Source organism: Atractosteus spatula, chromosome 6 (assembly GCF_055471065.1).
Source record: "Atractosteus spatula isolate fAtrSpa1 chromosome 6, fAtrSpa1.hap1, whole genome shotgun sequence".
NCBI lineage: Eukaryota > Metazoa > Chordata > Actinopteri > Semionotiformes > Lepisosteidae > Atractosteus > Atractosteus spatula.
This window is the reverse complement of record NC_142711.1, coordinates 26,994,312-27,014,606: the sequence shown is the minus strand read 5'-3', so window position 1 is coordinate 27,014,606 and position 20,295 is coordinate 26,994,312. Positions and strand designations below refer to the sequence as shown.

The 20,295-nt window shown below is 36.3% G+C and overlaps 2 protein-coding genes across 4 annotated transcripts in view; one reads left to right on the top strand and one right to left on the bottom strand.

The window, feature by feature from the left end:
• Positions 1-1,284: 1,284 nt before the first annotated feature.
• On the bottom strand, positions 1,285-10,791 carry sec22c (SEC22 homolog C, vesicle trafficking protein). Its single transcript, XM_088918909.1, has 7 exons — positions 10,702-10,791; positions 8,426-8,637; positions 7,908-8,071; positions 6,706-6,885; positions 5,507-5,625; positions 5,020-5,085; positions 1,285-4,451 (listed from the first exon to the last, which is right to left on the bottom strand). Exons 2-7 carry the CDS (start codon positions 8,605-8,607, stop codon positions 4,251-4,253), a joined length of 912 nt encoding a protein of 303 aa, XP_088775035.1. The 5' UTR covers positions 8,608-8,637; positions 10,702-10,791; the 3' UTR covers positions 1,285-4,250.
• A 4,780-nt stretch (positions 10,792-15,571) lies between these two features.
• nktr (natural killer cell triggering receptor) overlaps positions 15,572-20,295 on the top strand; it is a 40,156-nt gene continuing 35,432 nt past the window's right edge. For 2 of the 3 annotated variants that reach the window (XM_088918293.1, XM_088918292.1), the window contains exon 1: positions 15,572-15,641. The gene's annotated coding sequence lies outside the window, so the exon portion shown is untranslated. The remainder of the gene's footprint in view (positions 15,642-20,295) is intronic. The other variant, XM_088918296.1, reaches the window with a different exon arrangement.

Here is a 20,295-nt window from a genome sequence, read left to right as displayed (position 1 = left end):
GAGAAAATCCAAGGGGAAAATGCATTTAAACACTACATCCATAACTGCCATAAAAATGCCTAACCCTGCCGCCTCCCAAATGGCTCATTGAGAACAAGCACAAGTCGTGCTCTGCTGCTCTGGAACCTATACATTACATTGTGAGACACTGTCAACAGCCGTCTGTAACTGTGACCAGCAAAACATTAGCTCAGCACCACCAAGGGTCAGGCTGGGATTAGCTGCCCAGTGCTCTCTGGATTCAGAGTGAATCCGTGACTCCTGGGATTTCTCGGGTGCCTGCAGGCTTGCATTGACATAAGTGAGGGACAAGCCTCTTCTCTAATTGAGAAGCCAGCAGCCATATCACCCTTCAGCTTACAGCTGACAACCCACTAAAGCTAATCAGATGTGAGCCTGGTCACTACCTGAATGGGAGACCTGCTGGGGAAAACTAAAGTTGCTGGTGGAAGAGGTGTTAGTGGGACCAACAGGGGGCGCTCACCCTGTAGTCTGTGTGGGTCCTAATACCCCAGTATAGGGATGGGGACACTAAACTGTAAAAAGGTGTCGTCCTTTGGATGAGACGTAAAACCGAGGTCCTGACTCTCTGAAGTCATAAAAAAGAGTAGGGGTGTAAACCCGGCAAGCTGGCCAAATTTCCCAGTGGCCTTTACCAATCATGGCCTCCTAATAATCCCCATCTCTGAATTGGCTTCATCACTCTGTTCTCCTCCAAACTGATAGCTGGTGTTTGGTGAGAGTACTGGTGCACTATGGCTGCCAGCGCATCATCCAGGTGGATGCTGCACATTGGTGGTGGTGGAGGGGAGTCACCATTACCTGTAAAGAGCTTTGAGTGGAGTGTCCAGAAAATCGCTATATAACTGTAAGCAATTATAAATTTATCTTATTATTGATTGACAGTGAACCTCCCATATGTCGCCGAAGAGCTTATCATGTGTCAAAAGATGAATGGCTCTGTGAGTGAGCAGGTTCGAGGAATCTGTCTGAACTTCCTCATTTTCCTTTTTAGGGGTACTGGGGTCACTGCTGTGCTACAGTGATCCAAGACATAAAGGCACAATTGGCGATTCCAGATTAGCATGGGTATCAAATAAAAAATATTGCATTAAAATAACAAGTTATTCTAAAAATTCTAAGAAAAAAATGTGTTCTGTAGCTATGATTCAATGCTATGATTCAAAATTTTTACATTTTGTTCAATACACTGGCACTCAATGGCCTTTTTTATTTAGAAAAAAGAAAATGTACAGTACAAAAACAGTTGATGGATGACAAATATTCAAACAATGTTGTGTCTTTACTTCAGAATAAAGTTCAGTTTTCTTAATGAAAAAGCCTTACTATGAATGGCCACCTCTACATTATTCTTTATGTACAGTATGCAGTATAATATTATACAGTACAGTATAATATCGCATTAGAATTTCAATAGCAATTTAATACAGTATTATACAGACAATACAAGACGGAAGACTAACAAATGTAAATAATAAAAAACTAAACAGTTTAGCTCTATCTGTAATGAGCTATAGCTTTTGGAAACAATCCACAATCCTTCAGACCTACAAATAATTTGTAAAATACTCATTTTTTCAATGATGGTATTTAATTATATTTATCAGTTATTTTCAGAACACTTTCTCAGTTTGGAAAATGTGATTACAATGTGATCTAGCAAATGCAATATGTTTCAGGACCACTACTTTCATGAAACAGACCCCTGATCAGGCTTTAACGCAGGTTAGACAAACATTCATCTCCAAAGGTTATATTTTCAGTATAATACCATCATAAAATTGTGTACGATTTGTATAAACATTGTGATTTTTAAAATCTGTAGCTTACTTCCTTTCTCACATCTGTTAAATTAATCAAAATTTAACATTTTATTTGAGAAGATGTTGTTTGGTTTATTTATGGTTATATATGCTGAAAAGAAGCCAAATTGGCACAAATCAAATGCCTTGATGAAATGTTAACCATGGCAAATGCATACTGATGTCCTAATATTCCGTAGCTACTCAGACAATTTCAAGTAGTATTTTCAGCTTTCGACCTGAGAAAATTCTACAGCATCCCATAAACTTAAATGGCTGTTCAAAAACCCATGTTTGGATAAAAGATAAGATCCCAGGTATTCTCCAGGTTCTCTTAATTAAAATTCAACAAGAAAAAAATAGAGATTGAAACACTAATAACCAATGCAGACCTAATTTTGCATTTTCAACCAAACGTAGGTCGTAAGACTAGCCATTTTTCAGTTACAATTTTGTCCATTTCCTTAAGAAACTACAGATTTGTAAACTTTTATAAGTACAATCTGGTTATTACATATCCTACACATTTCTATGTAGAGAGACATTAAAAACACAAGCAAATGACTATAGGAACCAATACCATTTGTTCAGTTTGTAATTTGTAATCCCTCTTAGTATACTGTAGATATAAACGAACACTGATTGAAAACCTCTACATTCAATTTCCATTTTCCTACAGGGAAAATATGTAAACCATTCAAATAACCCAAGTGTTTTTCCACACCTGCATTATCCCTGTTTCTATGACTTGTAAACAACAAGACACAAGCCTGAAATGCCCCTGATGTCTGAGGGCTAGCCAAATCTCTGCTTCATGATCTACAGTAGGTTAAATGTTTTTTTTTCCCACAAATTCTAACTAATTAATTATAGAAAATTTTATACAAACACTGATTAAAGTGCTAATTCAATACGACAAGTCCAATTCCGAAGTATTTCATTAGTCATGATATAAACTCAGTGACCACTGCTCTATGCCTTGCATCAGTGCATATTTGTCTGTTGAGCATTCCCTGATTATGGCTTTAAAACATGATATATTTCTATCGTCAGGCATACTGTTCAATCCACAGACAAAATGTCTCTTTTCTTTTAAACTTGAGCTAATATGTACAGCAAAAATATTACTACAAAGGAACAAGTAATACACCTTCACACCTGAAGAAGGCTCCACAGCCGAAACATGTTTTTTTTCTTCTTTTTTTCAGCATGGAATAAACCTGTTACTTGTTCCTTTGCAGCCTACGCATGCTGACGCAGCTACCCACCAAAAATATTACTAGTCCACTTACTGTAGTATTAATAAGACATTTTTCTGCAAGACTGTATCTTTAAAACAGTTATCAGTGCTTGAAAAGACTGATTAAGGGCACATTTTAAAAATACAGTTCAGTATGCTGTGTTAATATTTATATTACATATTTTAGAATCATTTTTTAAATAAAATTCTGAATTCAGTTTAGTAGCTTCAAAGGCTACATTTGGTCCAATAAATTACTACTGCCGGTATCAACACATTCTGTTTTCAAACCACTGATTCTAGCTAATCACTGAGAAGCAACTGTACAGTCATCAACCACACAATCTTTAATTGCTCTGTGCATGGCTATACATATAGTTTTACGTGGAGTTTATTTTAAAGGAACATGGGGCAAACCCAAGTTTTTCTTCAATTGTAAAATAGCAGTTATTACTTTAAAGCATTTAAAAAAAAAAACAATTTACACCAGATATGTTTTTTGATGGATTTGCACTCTTGCTAAACATTTCCTCATGGTTCCTGCAACCAGTTCTGAATAATGTCTTGTAATTGTGAAAGTAAAAGACACATTTCAGACAAAATCAATGGGCTTACTTTCTAAAGTTTTAAACACATTTTGTACGTTTTCATTAAGCGACCCTTTGATCCGAATGTTTTATGATCGGAGAAACCACTTTGGACCACAAATTTCAGGTGGAACCATATCTCTTATAGTACCACTATAATTTCACTTTCATAAGCTCTCAATTCTTTAATAAACGTATTACTCCACTTTTTTGACTGAATTTTTTCCCAGTTTCTTTTCAACTCTCAGAGTTTTATTTTGCTTTGCTTTTTTTTTCCTCAGGGATTTATTGAAGCCATGCTAACACCAGCAGCCTTGTGCGTACGTCTATGGCTGCAAGTGTGCAACTCAATGAGGTGACCAGCAACACACCCACAACCTACTGTACTGCCTGAACGTATAAATAAAGAAGAGTGCATTTGGACACAAACAATGCGAAATCAACATCACTTCTTTTAAAGATACAAATAACTTATGTGCTTCAAAACCAAGGTCCTCCATGTTTTCTTTATCACAGCGTTTGTCAGATTACCTCTTCAGTGATTTCCCGCTGTCTTTTTCTTTTTCCCCCAACCCGATACTAAATCGTCAAATTCAGAATTCAGACCCCACAGTCATTTGTCTTTTCTTGAAGTTTCCTTGTCAAAATCAGGTATGTGGAAAGGGAAGCCACTGCTATATGGAAGATCAATTGCCAAATATTCCTCAGTCCAAACAAAAAGATGTTACACACAACAATGAAGGTCAGTACAATGAAGGACTTCAGCTTCTTTGACGATGTGTAGAATAAGTACAAGCAGCACTGTGAACCCAAAAATATATAGATGTGTTCAAAGCCAACGTTTTAAATTCAGTATTGTACAAAACAATTCTTCTAAAAAAAACAGAATGACAAATGGAAATATGCAAGCGACCAAAATTATGTACCTTATGTGGTCCTTGCAGATAGAAATGGAAATTAAAACAGGCTTAAGCACAAAGTGTACTGGAGAACATTAGGCTATACCGCTTGGTACAGATGTATAATAAACAGTAATTAACACAATAATGAAATTACAAAATGCAATTTCATTTGTAATGAAATACAGTACAACTTAGGTTTCACACACACACAAGTCAGATGCTCAGGAGTTACTAATTTAATAGTGAATATGGAGAAAAATTAACTCTCAAAATATGGAGAGTTCTCACAAACAGGACAAAAGATAATAATGTTTTCGCTAGTGTCTAAATGACCACTAGAGGGCAGGATATTCAAAGAAATTACAACTAGAATCAAAAGATGTTAACATCAGGTACCAAAATATAAGCTACAGACTGTGAATTAATAAAGAGAAACACTTTTAAAAAGGGTGAAAAATATTGCTTACCTGACAAAGACAGCAGGCAAAAGCTACCAGAAAAGCTATTACATTCCATATTCCTTCATTGTCATCCTGTTGAAGACAATTCCAAACAGAACATAAATAAAAACACTTTCAATCCAAAAAGATTGTGCCTTAATTCTGCCTAAAATATAATTATTTCCTCAATTAACCCAAAGACAGAAGCTACATGTATATAAGTTACATCATTCAACTACTTTCTTTGCTGAGCTACATTATTATAATGTCACATGGCAATGACTGTGACACAGTGATACAGAGCCTCCTAATTTAAAAGGAGTATTGTGTTGTTTCTATATTGTGTGAGTAAATAACTTTCTAACATTTTCTAAGACTGTGAAGAAGGGCCTTCTTTCGCTTGAGTACCCGGAAAGCATGCTGGTACAAAGATTTTCATATTAGGAGAACTGGTGGATGGAAAAATGGCTAAAGAAATTGTTCTGCCCAAAGAGCTGCTGGACTGAGGAATTACCTGAAAAGTGTATTCGATAAGGTGAACTCCACGGATGAGGTTCAGAGCTGCACACATGATGTTAAGAACCAGGGACAGGATCCCCAAGGTTGTCACTGGCTCCAGTCTTTGATTTGATCCTTCAAAATTCCATGTTCATATTTAACAGCATCCCCCAAAAAAACATGAAACCAAGGAAACAGAAGAGATGACTGAAGTGAATTTAAAACTGACCTCACAAAGATAAACACCGAACCCCTCTTAGAAAAAAGTCCTTATGTTACTTCACTATGTAAAACCTAGGATTCGTAACATACATTTCACATTCGTGAAAGGGCATTCTCTATTTCAGGGCTGAGACATGGGTAAACATATTTTAATGTTTATTGAATCATGGAGATTTTAAACACAATTCTGGAATGACACTACCAGACAGATGTTGGAAGAGACTGATACAGAAGAAGCTCAAGAACACGATTACTAGTAGTGGTAATAGTAGTAGTAGGTATAGAGTATCTTAAACTACAGAATAAGAATACATTAGTTTTTCATGGACCCTGCTCCAGGGAGGTGTCTTTTATTTTCCTTTAAGTCGTCCTTTTAAACATATGCTTAAAAGATGAAAAAAGAACAGCTGCCACTGATTTGGGCATTCAGCTGTAAAAGATTATCACTAAGTGCTCCTAAGCACCAGCTTAGACTCTGATCTTGTCTGATTTCATGTTACACAAATCAGGACCCCACAGTATTTGTGAGTAATCAGGTGGTTGCTAGAAATCAGGATGAATTGCACAAAGATATATTCTTCCACCTAAGGCTCACAAGGATGAAGCATAAAGTAAACCAACACAGACACTATACACAACCCATCATCTATTGGAAATGTTAAATCAAGAACCTCTGGGTATATTTATAACAGTCTTTGTAAGAAGGGAACTTTGAAATCTAACAACCCTATTCTTTGAAGGCTGGCAAAGAAAACTGGGTCCCCTAATTTCTGAAAGCCTAGTTTGTGAAAAGGCGCGTTAGCTGCCACATTGACTTTTCACTTGCGTGGTATAGCTACTGTCTTTTCATGCAATGCATGATGGTGACGAAAAGACACACCACAGACACCTGAATGTACAGCTGTAGATTCAAGTGGAGCACAGGTGTGAAATGATCAAAACCTATTTATAACAGTACATTGTTTTGTGTTCTAAACCAGATGCAAATCTCACCAGCTCCGGACACAGGCTCTGTGTGCCCATTGGCTGTCCCATTGCTCAGCACCATCTCCTCCAGATTCAGGATTTTGGGAGGCCTTGCTCTGAGGTCTTCCTGAATATCCATGAGGCTCATAGAGAGTGAGGGGGAGTTGCAGTTGCTGTACTGATGCTTCATCTTCTGAATAACGCCATCTAAATTATTGTACAAATTCAGGAGAAAAGCAACAATGAATTCATATGAAAAGATAAGATGAATCTTAATAGAAATCAATTTCAAAAACTACCAAATAAGAGTTTATAGAGCACCCAATTGAATTTAAAAAACAATTATCATTTTAAGTAAAAAATGGTAGGTACTCCCTGTCACAGCACTGACAGACTTTTAAAGCCTTCTATGTTGCATACAATAAGATAAGAGATAAGATCATTTTAGTAGCCATATACAATTTCTTGCATTAGGAATTCGTCTTTTTTCGCATACCCCAGCTTGCTCTCAATGAGATACAGACAGGGAGAGAAGCTTGGGGTCAGAGCGCAGGGTCAGCCATTGTACAGCTCCCCTGGAGTAGTTGGGGTTAAGGGCCTTGCTCAGGGGCCCAATGGAGTCAGATTCCTCTGCCGGCCGCAGGATTTGAACCGGCAACCTTCCAGCCACAGGTGCAGATCCTTAGCCACAGTGTCACCACTCCGCTCCAATAAATAAATGTATTATAAATGTATAATGCTTTACTTGTTTCCTGCAAAATATCCCTATCCTAAAGATGATATTTCTAATGCTACAGGTGTATGGATGAACAAAGTAAAAAATCAGAATAAAGCATCTATTAATGCAACACAGAGACTTCTATGTTTATACTGTATAAAATAAAATTTCATGCTGTTAAAGGATTTAACTTCTAAATGTACCATCCTTTTGTTGAGAATTTATGCAACTAGCTATTTTAGTTACTTTGGATAGTCTTCTCTCGAATCTCTTCTAAAACTTTGGAAGAAACCAATATGTAAGAGCTTGTTAATCTGTGATGCTTAAGTTTGGCAACAGCAATATGGGACAATTTTTATTTCAATTACAATCTTTCAAATGCATTCATGTATATCGCCACTTTTTTTTCTTTTCCATCTCACAACACCAAGCTAACGATTTTAAAAATTGTCTAAAAAACAGCACAATATGGCTCTCTTTGACAGTTTTTGAATTTCTTCTCTGCGCTCACCAAATTCCAGGAATGAATACGGTCTGGATGCCAGAGCAACTGTGGTGCTGTCAAAGGCTGCTGTGAACTCCCATCTGAGGTCCTCCAGAAAGCAGAAGGCCATGGTGGTGGGGAATCCGCTGGAGCAAATAGTCATGTAGGAAACTCCTTCTGAGGTGATAAAGCTGAAACACAAGGCAAGTAAAATAGCTACACTGTAGAAATTATTGTGCTCGACATTCATTCAGCTCTAAGCTGATGACAAAAAGAACCCAGACATACCAGATGCAGAAAGTAAAAATAAATCTGTTAACAAAAATGCCTGCTCTTGGAATATCTAACTACATTACTGTTTTAAGCATATCAGGGCTTGATTATTACAGTAATACTGCTTATCGCCCACACAGGGATTTCTACATGAATTTGTTACCTATTCAAAGAGAGAGGATTTATACCGACAATTTGTAGAGGAATGTGGTGTGTGCAACTTCAGTAAAACAAATGATCCGACGCAAGTAATTAAACCACAGTGAACCTACTATATGTTGAGTTCATGGCCTTTCACTGTCCCTCTCTCTGGAAACAATGTCAGTGCCTTCGATATCGTCTTCAGCTGCTGTTTGCGCTCCTGTAATTCCCTGTTGTGTTCAAAATCCGTGGACGCTGACAGCGGGAGCCCATCCCTAACCCGCACCACAAAGGCAAACAGGATCAGTGACATGGTCCACTGTGGCAGTCGTGAAGAGACAGCCTGTAGATGAGACACACTGTTAATGATGCCACTTTTTCTTACAAATCCTTATGAATACTGTATTTGCCTATGCAGTGCAAACACATTACTAAACATGAGTGGTTGAACAGGACAGCACGGTGATGCAGTGGTTAGCATTCCTGCCTCTCAGCGCAGGGCTCCGTGTTCAGTTTCGGAACTGGGGTGCTGTCTGTGTGGAATTTGTATGTTCTCTTGGAGTTCACATGGGATTCCTCTGGATGCTCTGGTTTTGTCCCACAGTCCAAACATACAGTATACTGGTAGGTTAATTGGCTTCTGGGAAAATTGTCCCTGGTGTGAGTGTGTGCTTGTTTGTGTGTGCCCTGCAATGGGCTGGCGTCCTGTCCAGGGTGTATCCTGTCTTGTGCCCGCTGCTTGCTAGGATAGGATCTGGCTCATCCACGACCCTTAATTGGATGAAGTTGTTAGAAGATGGATGGATGGATCTCCATTTCAATCTTGGGATATGTCAGTTCACTAACTATGCCTGAGTGGGGTCCCCCTGGTTTGCTCTGCAAGAGAGCCCCTTAAGACTTGCCAAGCCCTGTGAGCTTGCAACACTGTCAAAGAGGGATGCATAACTCCTCCAGTCACTGCTTCCTCTCCTATAGTTCACTGTGGAGCGTGCAGCCTGTCAAATAACATGCAGCTCAGGAACAAGACAGAAGAAGCTTTTAATCACCATTACAATACAGGGTTGTGGCTGTTAGCTGAGTTGATTATTGACAACTCAAAATTGTCTTATTCGCAAAGCCTTACTGATGTACTATGTCCCATCACATTGATGCCTATGAATTTCCTGTGCTGTTCTACTGTCTTTCATTACAAAGCATACGTTTTGTACCCATTAAAGTGGCTTCAGGTAAATTTAAAGGAAATTTAAATTTAAAGGAACTGCATACAGTACATTTATTAGCATTTTGATGTGTGCAGTATAACTGTGCATGTTCCATGTGTCTGTAAAAGGATTGTGGAAAAATGTTTCGCTCTATATCCTAAATTGACTAAATAAGTTATTTATATTATTATTCCATTGTCTCGATATGTATGTATGGCTAAATTAAAATCGTTTATTATAACCAGACTAACTATCGTCTACGAACCACTGTGAAATGTGTAAACCCCTCACGAACCAATATGTTAATTCCTCTATACCATTTCAAACCAGTTTTTGGCTCAGATCTAAATTTCCTATGACGAAACAAGTTACAGCCGAGTCCCGGATGTTTTGCTTTTATCCCCATACTGTAGCTTGCTTGTAATTAAGGGAGGCCCATATGAACTTGGACCAACGGACTTTGAGATTTAGATCATTTTCCACCACGAAATTAGTTATTCCTCACTTATTACGTTCTGCTTTCATTGTATACAGATCAACACGTTCGGTTCTCTATAATGGTAACTAAATTAAAATCGTACTGTACATAATTTTACATCGAACACCTAAACGGACACTTGTCACCTGCCTTTGCAACGCTAAACTGACGGATTGCTAGTTTTGCAAGTGATGACTTTGAATGACCTGCTAAATATCCCTTAATACAAGTATGTTAAACATAAATTCGCTCCAATAAATTCTCACAAATAGTCGTTTACATTGGCTGTGATTTTCTACACCCAATACTTCCGAATGTATGTCAAAAACAAATAACGAAAGCCTATAGCTATCAAATTCTATATTGGTTATATCTAATAATCATTTAGATATAACCAATACCGATTAACCCTTACATCATTAATAAATATGTAAAGGGGACCGCTCTAAACTAGCATTTAGAAATCGGTTTACTGTCTGCACGCGTTCACATAAATAGAGGACTACTGTACATAATCTGAACTGATTTTTATTGTATCGACACTCACATGGTGCAGCATTAAAACAGTCTACAGCTCCTCAGATTACCAGACCACACAATTATTATTTTAGAGCCACTACTTAAAATTTAGATCGCTAATACATGTTACCCAAATGGAGTTTAAATTGCACAAAGCAGTGGTCTCCTATAATGTTATGTTGCTTGCAAGATGTTATTATTTTCTTACCTCATTATCCTTCGGTTCATTGTGACTTGGGACTTTTAATGCAAATCGTTAGTTGCAATGTAATTTATGTTTTTATGTGCAACAAGGAACCGCTGCTATTTTTATAATATTGACAATAATAATGGCAATTGCTTTAGTTTGACAGCTTGGTCTGGCAGGTCCTACCACTGTAAGCAGCTAAGGATCATGGGAAACTGCCGGATTGTGCTGCGCTTCCTTCCGAAGGAGATTCTTAAAAAGACAGTAAAACAAAGTAAGTCATTGACTATGTCTAGGAAGGTGTACATGTAAATAAATTCAGTAAAAGTAATATTTTAAAATATGATTTAACTTATTAAGACGAAAGTTCCATATTGTTAAAGAGGCAGATCGTTCCTAATTTATTTGAGCAAGTAACTAGTGCTATAGGTCATCTATGAAATAACCAGACAGTATGGGAAAGCAATACAAAACAATACAAAGCGTCAACAAATATTGAATACACTATATTGTTAAGAGTGTTGAATGAAAGGAATGTCATATTTATACAGAGAGTATCTTTCCCCTGTGTGAATTTTCCTGATATTTGCTCTAGGTGACCCCTATACCTCAGAATTTAAGTACAACTCGAAGTCTTGCCACCTGCAGCAGTTCTCAGACGACTCTGCAATTGTGGGATGTATTGAGGGTGGGCAGGAGGAAGAGTATGGAGGACTGATTAACAGCTTTGTGTAGTGGTGTGGGGAGAACCACCTGCAACTGAATGTCGCAAAGACGAAGGAGTTGGTGATAGACTTCAGGAGGAAGAAGGTCCAACCTATTCCTGTCTGCATCCATGGGAGTGGCGTGTAGATAGTTGACTCATACAAGTACCTGGGTGTTCACATCGATGATAGACTGGAATGGAATAAGAACACAGAGGCCATCTACACTGTGTGTAGTAAGGAGCTTCATATGTTCTATCAGTCGTTGTAGTGAGTGCCATTTTCTATGCAGTGGTGTGCTGGGGCTCTGGGATTAGAGCAGGGGATGCATCAAAAGAGCGAGCTCTGCCATTGGGTCTGATCTGGACCCCTTGGAGGTGTTAGCTGAGAGGAGAATGGTGTCCAAATGAATGGCCATCATGGACAACATCTCCCATCCCCTCTACTACATGCTTGTGTGAATGAAAAGCACGTTCAGCAATAGGCTGATCCAACCACGGTGCGACAGGGAGGCCATTCTTGCCAAAATACTCTACAGCTTGTCCACTGTGTGTCTAGGCAGGGGCAACATTGATGTGTTTTTGGACTAAACATGAATTATCTGTTTACAGCAACTACTGGTGCATGCTGTATTGTTGTGCATTTGATAAATAAACTTTGATTTAATTTGATTTCCTGTTTACAACTGATTTTTGTGCAATATATGCTTGGGATTTGTGCAATATATTTATAATGTGCAATACATCTTTTTTTTGTACTGTACATTCTGGTTTGTTATGTATCTTCTGTACTGTGAGCAATTCTGTATACTCCTTTTTTTTACTTTTTACTGCACTTCTCACTGACTGTACTTACTGTATTGTATTGTGTATTATAGCATCATTTCGTTACACTGTGCTTTGTTGACTGTACCAGGCTGCTGTTGCACTGTAATTACCCCCACAGGATTAATAAAGTATCCATCTATCTAAATCTCCAGTTATAATTGATTACTTTAATTAGTCTGCTGGCTTGTTTAGTCCCGGGTTTCAAAATTCTATACTTGCAGGATTTCCCACAGCAATCAAAGCACTTTATATATTTTCCTCTCAACATACTTATCCCTATTTCTGACTACACAGCTCTAGATTAGATGATCAATTTACAATCAACAGACACACTTGGGAATGGCAATGTATCAAATATTCCCACGATTAGGGTTTTTCTTACTGCAGAAGTCTGGTAGGTTACATTTTAGACCACACACCTGAATGAGGACAGTTCTGAAACTCAGAAATTGATACATGAGACTAATTGAGACTAACTATAAACCCTATTCTACCTACAATTTTAAAAATTTACCTCTGATACAAAACTGAAATCAATTAATCTGTGATTAAGAAATCATTTGGAACTAGAAACCAGAAGACAGTGATCCTTTAGGACTTGGGTTAGGAACCACTGGATTTAGGAGATTGGATGATTACATGTGAGCATCAAAACAGGTATTCAAAATCATGAAAAACATTGACCAGTCAATTTAAAGGACTTTTTCAAGACCCGCAGGGCCTGATGACATAAGTATAAATTAATTCCATTAATATAACTATAAATTAAGTCCATTCCAGACAGAAAACAGGAGACAGTTTTACACAGGGGAATGTGAGTTACTGGATGAAGCTTGCAACAACATAAGATCTTTTAAGGAAGGAAAATAATTCTTGGAACATTAAGTTACTAGCAGTCAAATGAGATAGATTGGCCTCACTCATTAGAAATCTTTAAAGCAATGTAGTAAGGCACATAATAATGTATTAGTTTTGTCTTTCAAGACCCTTTCAAGAACTTAAAAACAGGGAATATCTTTAGCAACAGAAACAGGAATAATGTGAGCCTAAAATTAGTTATAGAATTTTTCCATACTAAGTATTGGGAACTCTTTTTATTACTTTCCAGATGTGTATGTCTTTAGTAGATATATATAGTATGTAAAAACTGGAATTTGTATTCAAATCCACCTCTCACAAAAACAATAGCAGTGTGAATTAAAGCATTTACATTAAATGCAATAAGATAAGATCACTTTATTGGCCATAAACAATTTCTTGTATAAGGAATTTGTCTTTTCACATACTCCAGCTTGCTCTCCATGAGAGCCCGTGAGCAGTTGGGGCTAAGGGCCTTGTTCAGGTGCCCAACGGAGTAGGATTCCTCTGCTGGCCATGGGATTTGAACTGGCAACCTTCCAGCCACAGGCACAGATCCTTAGCCACAGTGCCCAATAGTATGTGCATGATTACAGAAGGTAATATCAGTCATTATTATTTAATCCATATTCATTTTGTATTTTGCCAATCATTTGTAAGGAAACAATCAATAAAAATAAATGCTATGAATAAATTAAGAATATAGGAATTCCACATATACTGTTTACCTCATTTGGTGAACATGGTGAGACATTTAAGAAACTAAAAGATATGATAGAATTATAAAAAAAAACTTCTAATACAGAATGTTTTCAAAATCGTTGATTCTGCGGATTTAATATGATAAACTCTGTAGTAATTCCTCAAGCTGTATAGGTATTAAAATTCTGTTATTTTTGAACATTTATAGTGTGGTATGAAATGTGAAGGTTTTGTATTTTAATGTAGTTAATGTTTAGTTCAACATAATGGTTAAAGTACAACAATAATAATTATCTATGCAAAATGCTTATTTTCAAAGTAATTTTGTTATTACTTAGAAGAATTAAGAGAGGGGGAATTATGCCTACTTGAACCAATAATTAAGAGGTAAGGTGTGATTTTAAATACCACTGAAGTTAGCAAGCAGCAAAGTCATTCAGCAGTCAAGCTCAGAACAAAAGAAGGAAAAGGTTAAAGGTTTTTAAGAGGTGGGTATAAACTGTAATCAGTTAAGAATACTCAATCATTACCGCTGACTAAAATGCCAGTTAAATTGCTGGTTTAAGATACTGAGCAGAAATACATACACGTAAGTGCATCATCATTCCATAAAACACATAATATGTAAATCTGAATGTGTATCATCCTTACAGCAAAACATCTGTCAGACAATCTTGCCAATTCAACCCACTCAACATTTAAATTCTCATTTTAAAGCTACACTTAGCACCTTTGAACAGATGTAGACATTGTTTTACTAGAATGAAAGCCATCTTTTGTAGCTCTAGATTGGTTGTTAGTATATTTCTCAGTAATGTAAGTGTTCTATTTACCAAAATCAATATGTGTGGAAGATACAGTAGATATGCCATTTACTGAGATAAAAAAGTTTTGTCAGGCAGAATGGAAACTGAACTTTGTTTTATTGCCTCAAAGAAAATAATAGAATTATTAATGAAGATTTCTTTAATTACAAAAAACTTTGTTCAATCTGAAGAATTTGTAACATTTGCAAAAAGATTAGCATACCCCTATTACAATTAGAAATAAATAGGTGAATCTAACACAAAATTAAAATAAAAAATACTTTGGTAAATTTCTATATTTTACAGTTCTCTGCACAAAACGTTTAATAGTGATTGTGTACTGTTAGACCTTTAATGTCGTAATATATATTTAAGTGTAGCTCTCTTTTTGTCCTTATGTAAGACTGGGTAGATAAACTTGAAACCTCTTCCAGAAATACCTCTTAGGAAATATTTAAGTGTAATAGCTCAAGATTATAAGAACGCGTGACCCACAGATCAAATTACAGTACCAAGCATTTAAAATGAGATCTCTTCGGGATATCTCTCAGCCTTTACAAGTGCTGTGCAGTACGTACAGTACAGTATCTTTCCCCTGTGAGAAATTTGGATTTTGATTTAAGCGGACGATATAAAAAGTTTCTATTTAAACCACTGACAAAGATTTGTTGTTTGAACGAGAAAGTTCCAGTCTTTACGGTGCTAATTTATAGGTACTCTATGGACAGGTACTTTTGTATATACAGTATGAAACGCATTGTTTCATTTAATTGTTAAGATATTTGAAGACTTACGTATTCTAATCAACATTAGATGACAACACACAATTCTCAAATAAATGAAAACTGAAAAACACCAAAACAAATACAACACATCGATCTAACTGAATTTCATCTTAGGTTTCTCTTTTCACATCTTAGAAACCCTGCACTGTGCCCCTCGGCCTGCGCTTTGTCTTTAAAACGAATCCTCCAAATTCCCGGCAGCCAACGGGTGGCAGGAAGAGCCCTCAGAGGCAGCGCAAGCAAGATCATTTCAGTCGCAGCCATAAGCACGGAGCGCAGGTAAGAGCGGAGTTTGCTGTGCAAATTATTTGGATTGATTTCTCAAATATGTGTGATTATAAACTGGACTTGAGGCAAATCATATGTCTCTTATGGGCATAAAACAAAAGTCCCCTCATAAGGCCTTCTAATATAACTGTATTATGTTGTTTCGTGGAAGGGGAATTAAACTCGTCAGAGAGTTAAGTGTATTCTTTGTGTGTAGTTGTGGAATTATTAAGGTAAAACCTGCATTTCTTTTTAAAGAAATGCAGTTACATTATATGTGTGTGTGTGAAGTTAAGACTGATTGTGGTTTTAATGACAACGCTCAAGTGAGACTTTTGCTTTCACTTCGCGAGAGAGAGATTAAGATCCGGATTTGGTTGGTAATGGATTACTGTCGTCGTCGTCCCCACCCCCTCTCCCTTTCGCCTTTTTTCTGTATAATCGTCAATTTACTGGGATTGTCAAAAATCGGACCCTTGTATTTTACAGCTAACAATACTGTAGCGAAATGTGAATTTCGTGTTCGTGAATTCTTGTGTTGTCTTGGCTTTCCCAGTAACTTCTGTGATGCAGAATCGCTGGTCTTCAGCCACAGCACTGCTGTGGTGATCTTTTGAGTTGAGGTCCTTTAAGACGACAGATGACGCCATTCTGCAAATATATTTGAACTTCAATGTGTTGAAAATAAATTTTTCCCATTTTTGCGTTTCGTTTAAAAGGAAGAAGATACCCACAGAAGGTTAAAACGAATAAGGAATAAATCATGACTTAGCTGACAGTTAAACTTTAGAGCTTAATAGGGTCAGTTGTACCTACCCATCGATATGTTGTAGTACAACATTTTTTTTTTCACTCAGGCTATAGTAAAAAATGCATCATTTTTATTTTATAGATTTAAGTAATGTTTTCTGAGCGAAAACTTCCTCGTTTCATTCTAGTCAGACTGATTTTGTTGCTGTCAACACAAAATTGATGTAACTTATTTGTATTGTAGTATTGTCAGTATTGTAGTGAGATCACTAGCTCTCCGTGTGCTGTTGATGTAACCATTCATACTGATTAAATAGCAGGGAAAAATAAATCCCATCCTTAAATTGTTTAGGAATTACATCTGGTATATTGTTTTAGAATGTTTTTTTTTCTGTACTATGATTATAACTTTCCGAATATCATCTCCACCTGAAACTCAGTAGCAAATTTTTATTTTAGTACTAGATAATAAATTACTAGTCCAGTACTTGTTGTTTTTGTTCTTTTTAATATTATGTATAATACTAAATTGTTATACTGGCTAACTGATGGTTCAGATGCGTCTTAGAGTACATCTAATTGTCTGGAATATTTGCACACATGGTTGTTATGCATGGCTGAAGAAGTATGCAAAACTGGAGTAATTTTTTTATCAGCTCCTTTGACCTTATGTGCACTCAAGTGTAAATGGATGCATTTAAATTGGAAGCCTGCCAAAAATGGGAATTTTTTTTAATATTTCAATCTTGCACAGTATTTCTGATGGGTTGCAGAGTTGCATTCTCACATCTTCGTTGGTGAAATTAGATTTATAGGTTTTCTAAAACTAATTTTCAACTACTTGTGGAGAATCCAAATTATTATATCGATTATTTTTTTCCGCTAGTACAAGTTAAAAAAAACCTGCTGAAAGGCTACATATATAGAGACAAAAATATTACAAATTTCCAAACTCCATTTAGTTACCTATTTTTTTTCCAGTTTTAAAAATTCTAAAAGCACATGTTCCTGCTGAGAAGCGGCATACTGTATATAGAGATAGAAAAGTATGACAAATTTCTTAAAATAACTAAGGATGTTTATGTTGAAAACTTTTGCAACTATTTTCCATCTTCTGTAGTGCAAAAATCCGATATGATTTTTATAGCATTGGATTTGCTTCCTGTAGTGTCCCACATTTGACATCAGGCAGGTCAGTGCTTTTAAAAACAGTTAACATTGTACTGTTTGTTTAGTATGCTTCATGAGTAATAGCGATATGTGCACACAGGTTGTAGGCCTAATTCATGAAGGATGGATAGAAATATTATTAGAAGTTTAGTTACATTGAAGCTTATGGGGGCTTTAAGTATGTTTTTTTTTATTTGGATTTAGAATAGAAAAAAGAACTGTGTGCTGTGAAGTTTGTGTAGCAATATTAGCTCTTTCCATATGAAGAGGCAGAACCAAATATGTTAAAATCGAACCAGTAAGAAACATTGCTCCTACCAAAAAGTACTTTATCAAATCATTTGTTTTACCTTTGTGCCACACAGCTATCTGAAGTGTTGACAGAGAACAGATGGACCACATTAAGCTGGCTAATATTTATTTCCTGTTTAATACATTTCCCAGTTCTAGAGTTTTCCTCTGCTAGTAGTGAAACAAAATAAGATACTCCACTAACTTTATTAAAATTGTGTTGCAGCCAAAAAAGAAAAAGAAAATTGAGAAGAGGCAAAGTAACAGTGTTCACTCGAAAAAACTCACCTTAGCAATGGAGTTCACATTAAGAAAAACTACAAGATGTTGGGTTTCACAGCCAAAATGTTTCTTTTCTTCTCTATTCAGCATGGAATAAACCTGCACTTGTTCCTTAAAAAAACTAGTCTATGAACTGTGTTATTTAGAGATGATGATGGTACCTGCATCTAGCTTTGTAGAAGTCTGTATAGTTGCATAATTGAGTATAGAGTCCCTGTTTTGATTAACTTACAAGGAATCATAACTGCTTTTTGTTACCATTAATGATTAAGTAAATGTAGGAGAAAGGTCAGAATCAAGTGATCTAAGTGTTCTAAGTCATCTCAGTATTTATTAAATTTAAAAAGATAACAGTAATGATGAGAATAAAGTGTCTTTCCTATGTTCATGTTCTTTTTAAAGCAGGGATTTCTGTTTATATCTTTCACCATAGGTTCATGGCAATAAACAGAGAATACCTAAGACTGTAGTGCATTTTGATTACTGGTAAAAGGGCCCCTCATAGTCCTCTCTGTTCAAGACTACAAGTATTCAGTTTCTGTCGCCTGTCAGTGTGGGAACATTCCCTTAAGCCAGAGATTCCAGAGATTCTGATTTTCTTTATAACATGATAATTACACAATCGTCTAAGTGAGGTCTTACAAGTGATTCATATAACAGTGACATACAATCTCATGATACTCAATCAAAAGCCTTTCAATATGAAATGATGGGCCTCTGTTTTTGTGTTATAATAGTTGTTCATGTGATTTCAGAATAATACACCTGTCTCTGTAAGGCCCTCACTCGAGTAGTGAATTTAAAGCAATGACTGACTAATATTTTTCTCATCTGTGAATGGAGATCTGATAGAGACCAGTCTATAAGGTAGAACATTCTCTTTGTTCAAGCAAAAACCTTTAGAATATTTTTTGGAAATCCATCTTGTTCAAAAACTATTAAATTCATAATGCTGAGTGGGTTAAATAGAATTTAATTGAGAATGATAGTTTAAATGGAAGTAGCATGTGTCTAAATGTGCAAAAACCAATGCCTGCCATAATTATTGAAGAGTCTCTTTGTTTGTCTTATGAGGATTTATGTGCAGCTTAAATGGTCCATTTAGCACATTTACTAACTGGGATGTTTCTTGCAAAACAGTGTCAGAGCACTTAATTTCAAGAGGTAGTAGTAAACCTGAATTTGGATTAAAACAGACCCAAATTATTGCTCAATCCTTCTGAATGTGTGGTTTTATGCAGAAAATGTATATATTATAGTATCTCATTCTTTAGATTAAAGCATGTTATATCCAAGTTTTACGTTCACAGAATGACTGTAGGTTATGGAATAAGGAAAGTATTGTATCTGGTGGTATCTTAGGCATTGGTGGAGTTGAGTGAGCCATATGCATTGCAATAAATGCATACCCCTGACTTTTCCCAAATGATTTGTGAATGTGCTCTTTGCTTATATGTACTAGTTTAAATATTCTTTTTTTTTAAAATAAAATGCATGTTATTGGATTGCCTTCGCTGTGCGTTGTACTTTTTTGTAACCTACTCTTTTGTTTTATGCACCACTTGATTTGTTAGTCTGTGGCATACACATTGTGTTATTGTCAGTTTCATATACTTATTTTATGGGGACAAGCACATTTGGTATGTATTGTAAATTGTAAAGGGTCTCTGCTAATAAATGCAGGTCAAATCTTATCTGTTTTGTGCCTATTTAAATGACAACATATTTTAATGGTTTTTAATTTGGCAAGTACACCTTTTCATCCTCATCCGCAGTTTCTCCATCCACACTTTGCGTACTTGTGGTGTTAGGCTAAGTCCGGCCATCTGAAAGCTTCTAGAATGTTCTCGAAGGTACAATTCAAAATTCCATAATGTGTGCTTTTTCTTTTGTTACCCATTACATCTCTCTCCTGCTTTAACACATCTTCATGAAGATTCGTGCACTCAATAGCTGTTAAGGTATGTGCTTTGTGTTAATTTTTAGAATTGAAAATTACACAGTACTGTAGTTTGTCATATTCTCTTATTTGACATGTCTGTGTCACATGTTGATTTGTATAGTGTATGTATATGCATAGTATATATGCTATAGGGAAGATTTTTTCCCCAGTATATTTTTTTGATCTGCGGACACTTCAAGAGCCTATCCCCTGTGAATACAAAGGACTGTG

Excerpts from the sequence above, each read along its gene's own strand:
- sec22c (XM_088918909.1), bottom strand. The coding sequence starts at position 8,607 with ATGTCACTGATCCTGTTTGCCTTTGTGGTGCGGGTTAGGGATGGGCTC. Across the intron at positions 8,072-8,425 it reads GGCCATGAACTCAACATATA|CTTTATCACCTCAGAAGGAG; the intron begins GTAGGTTCACTG and ends CTTGTGTTTCAG. Across the intron at positions 4,452-5,019 it reads TTGCCTGCTGTCTTTGTCAG|TGCTGCTTGTACTTATTCTA; the intron begins GTAAGCAATATT and ends TTGGGTTCACAG.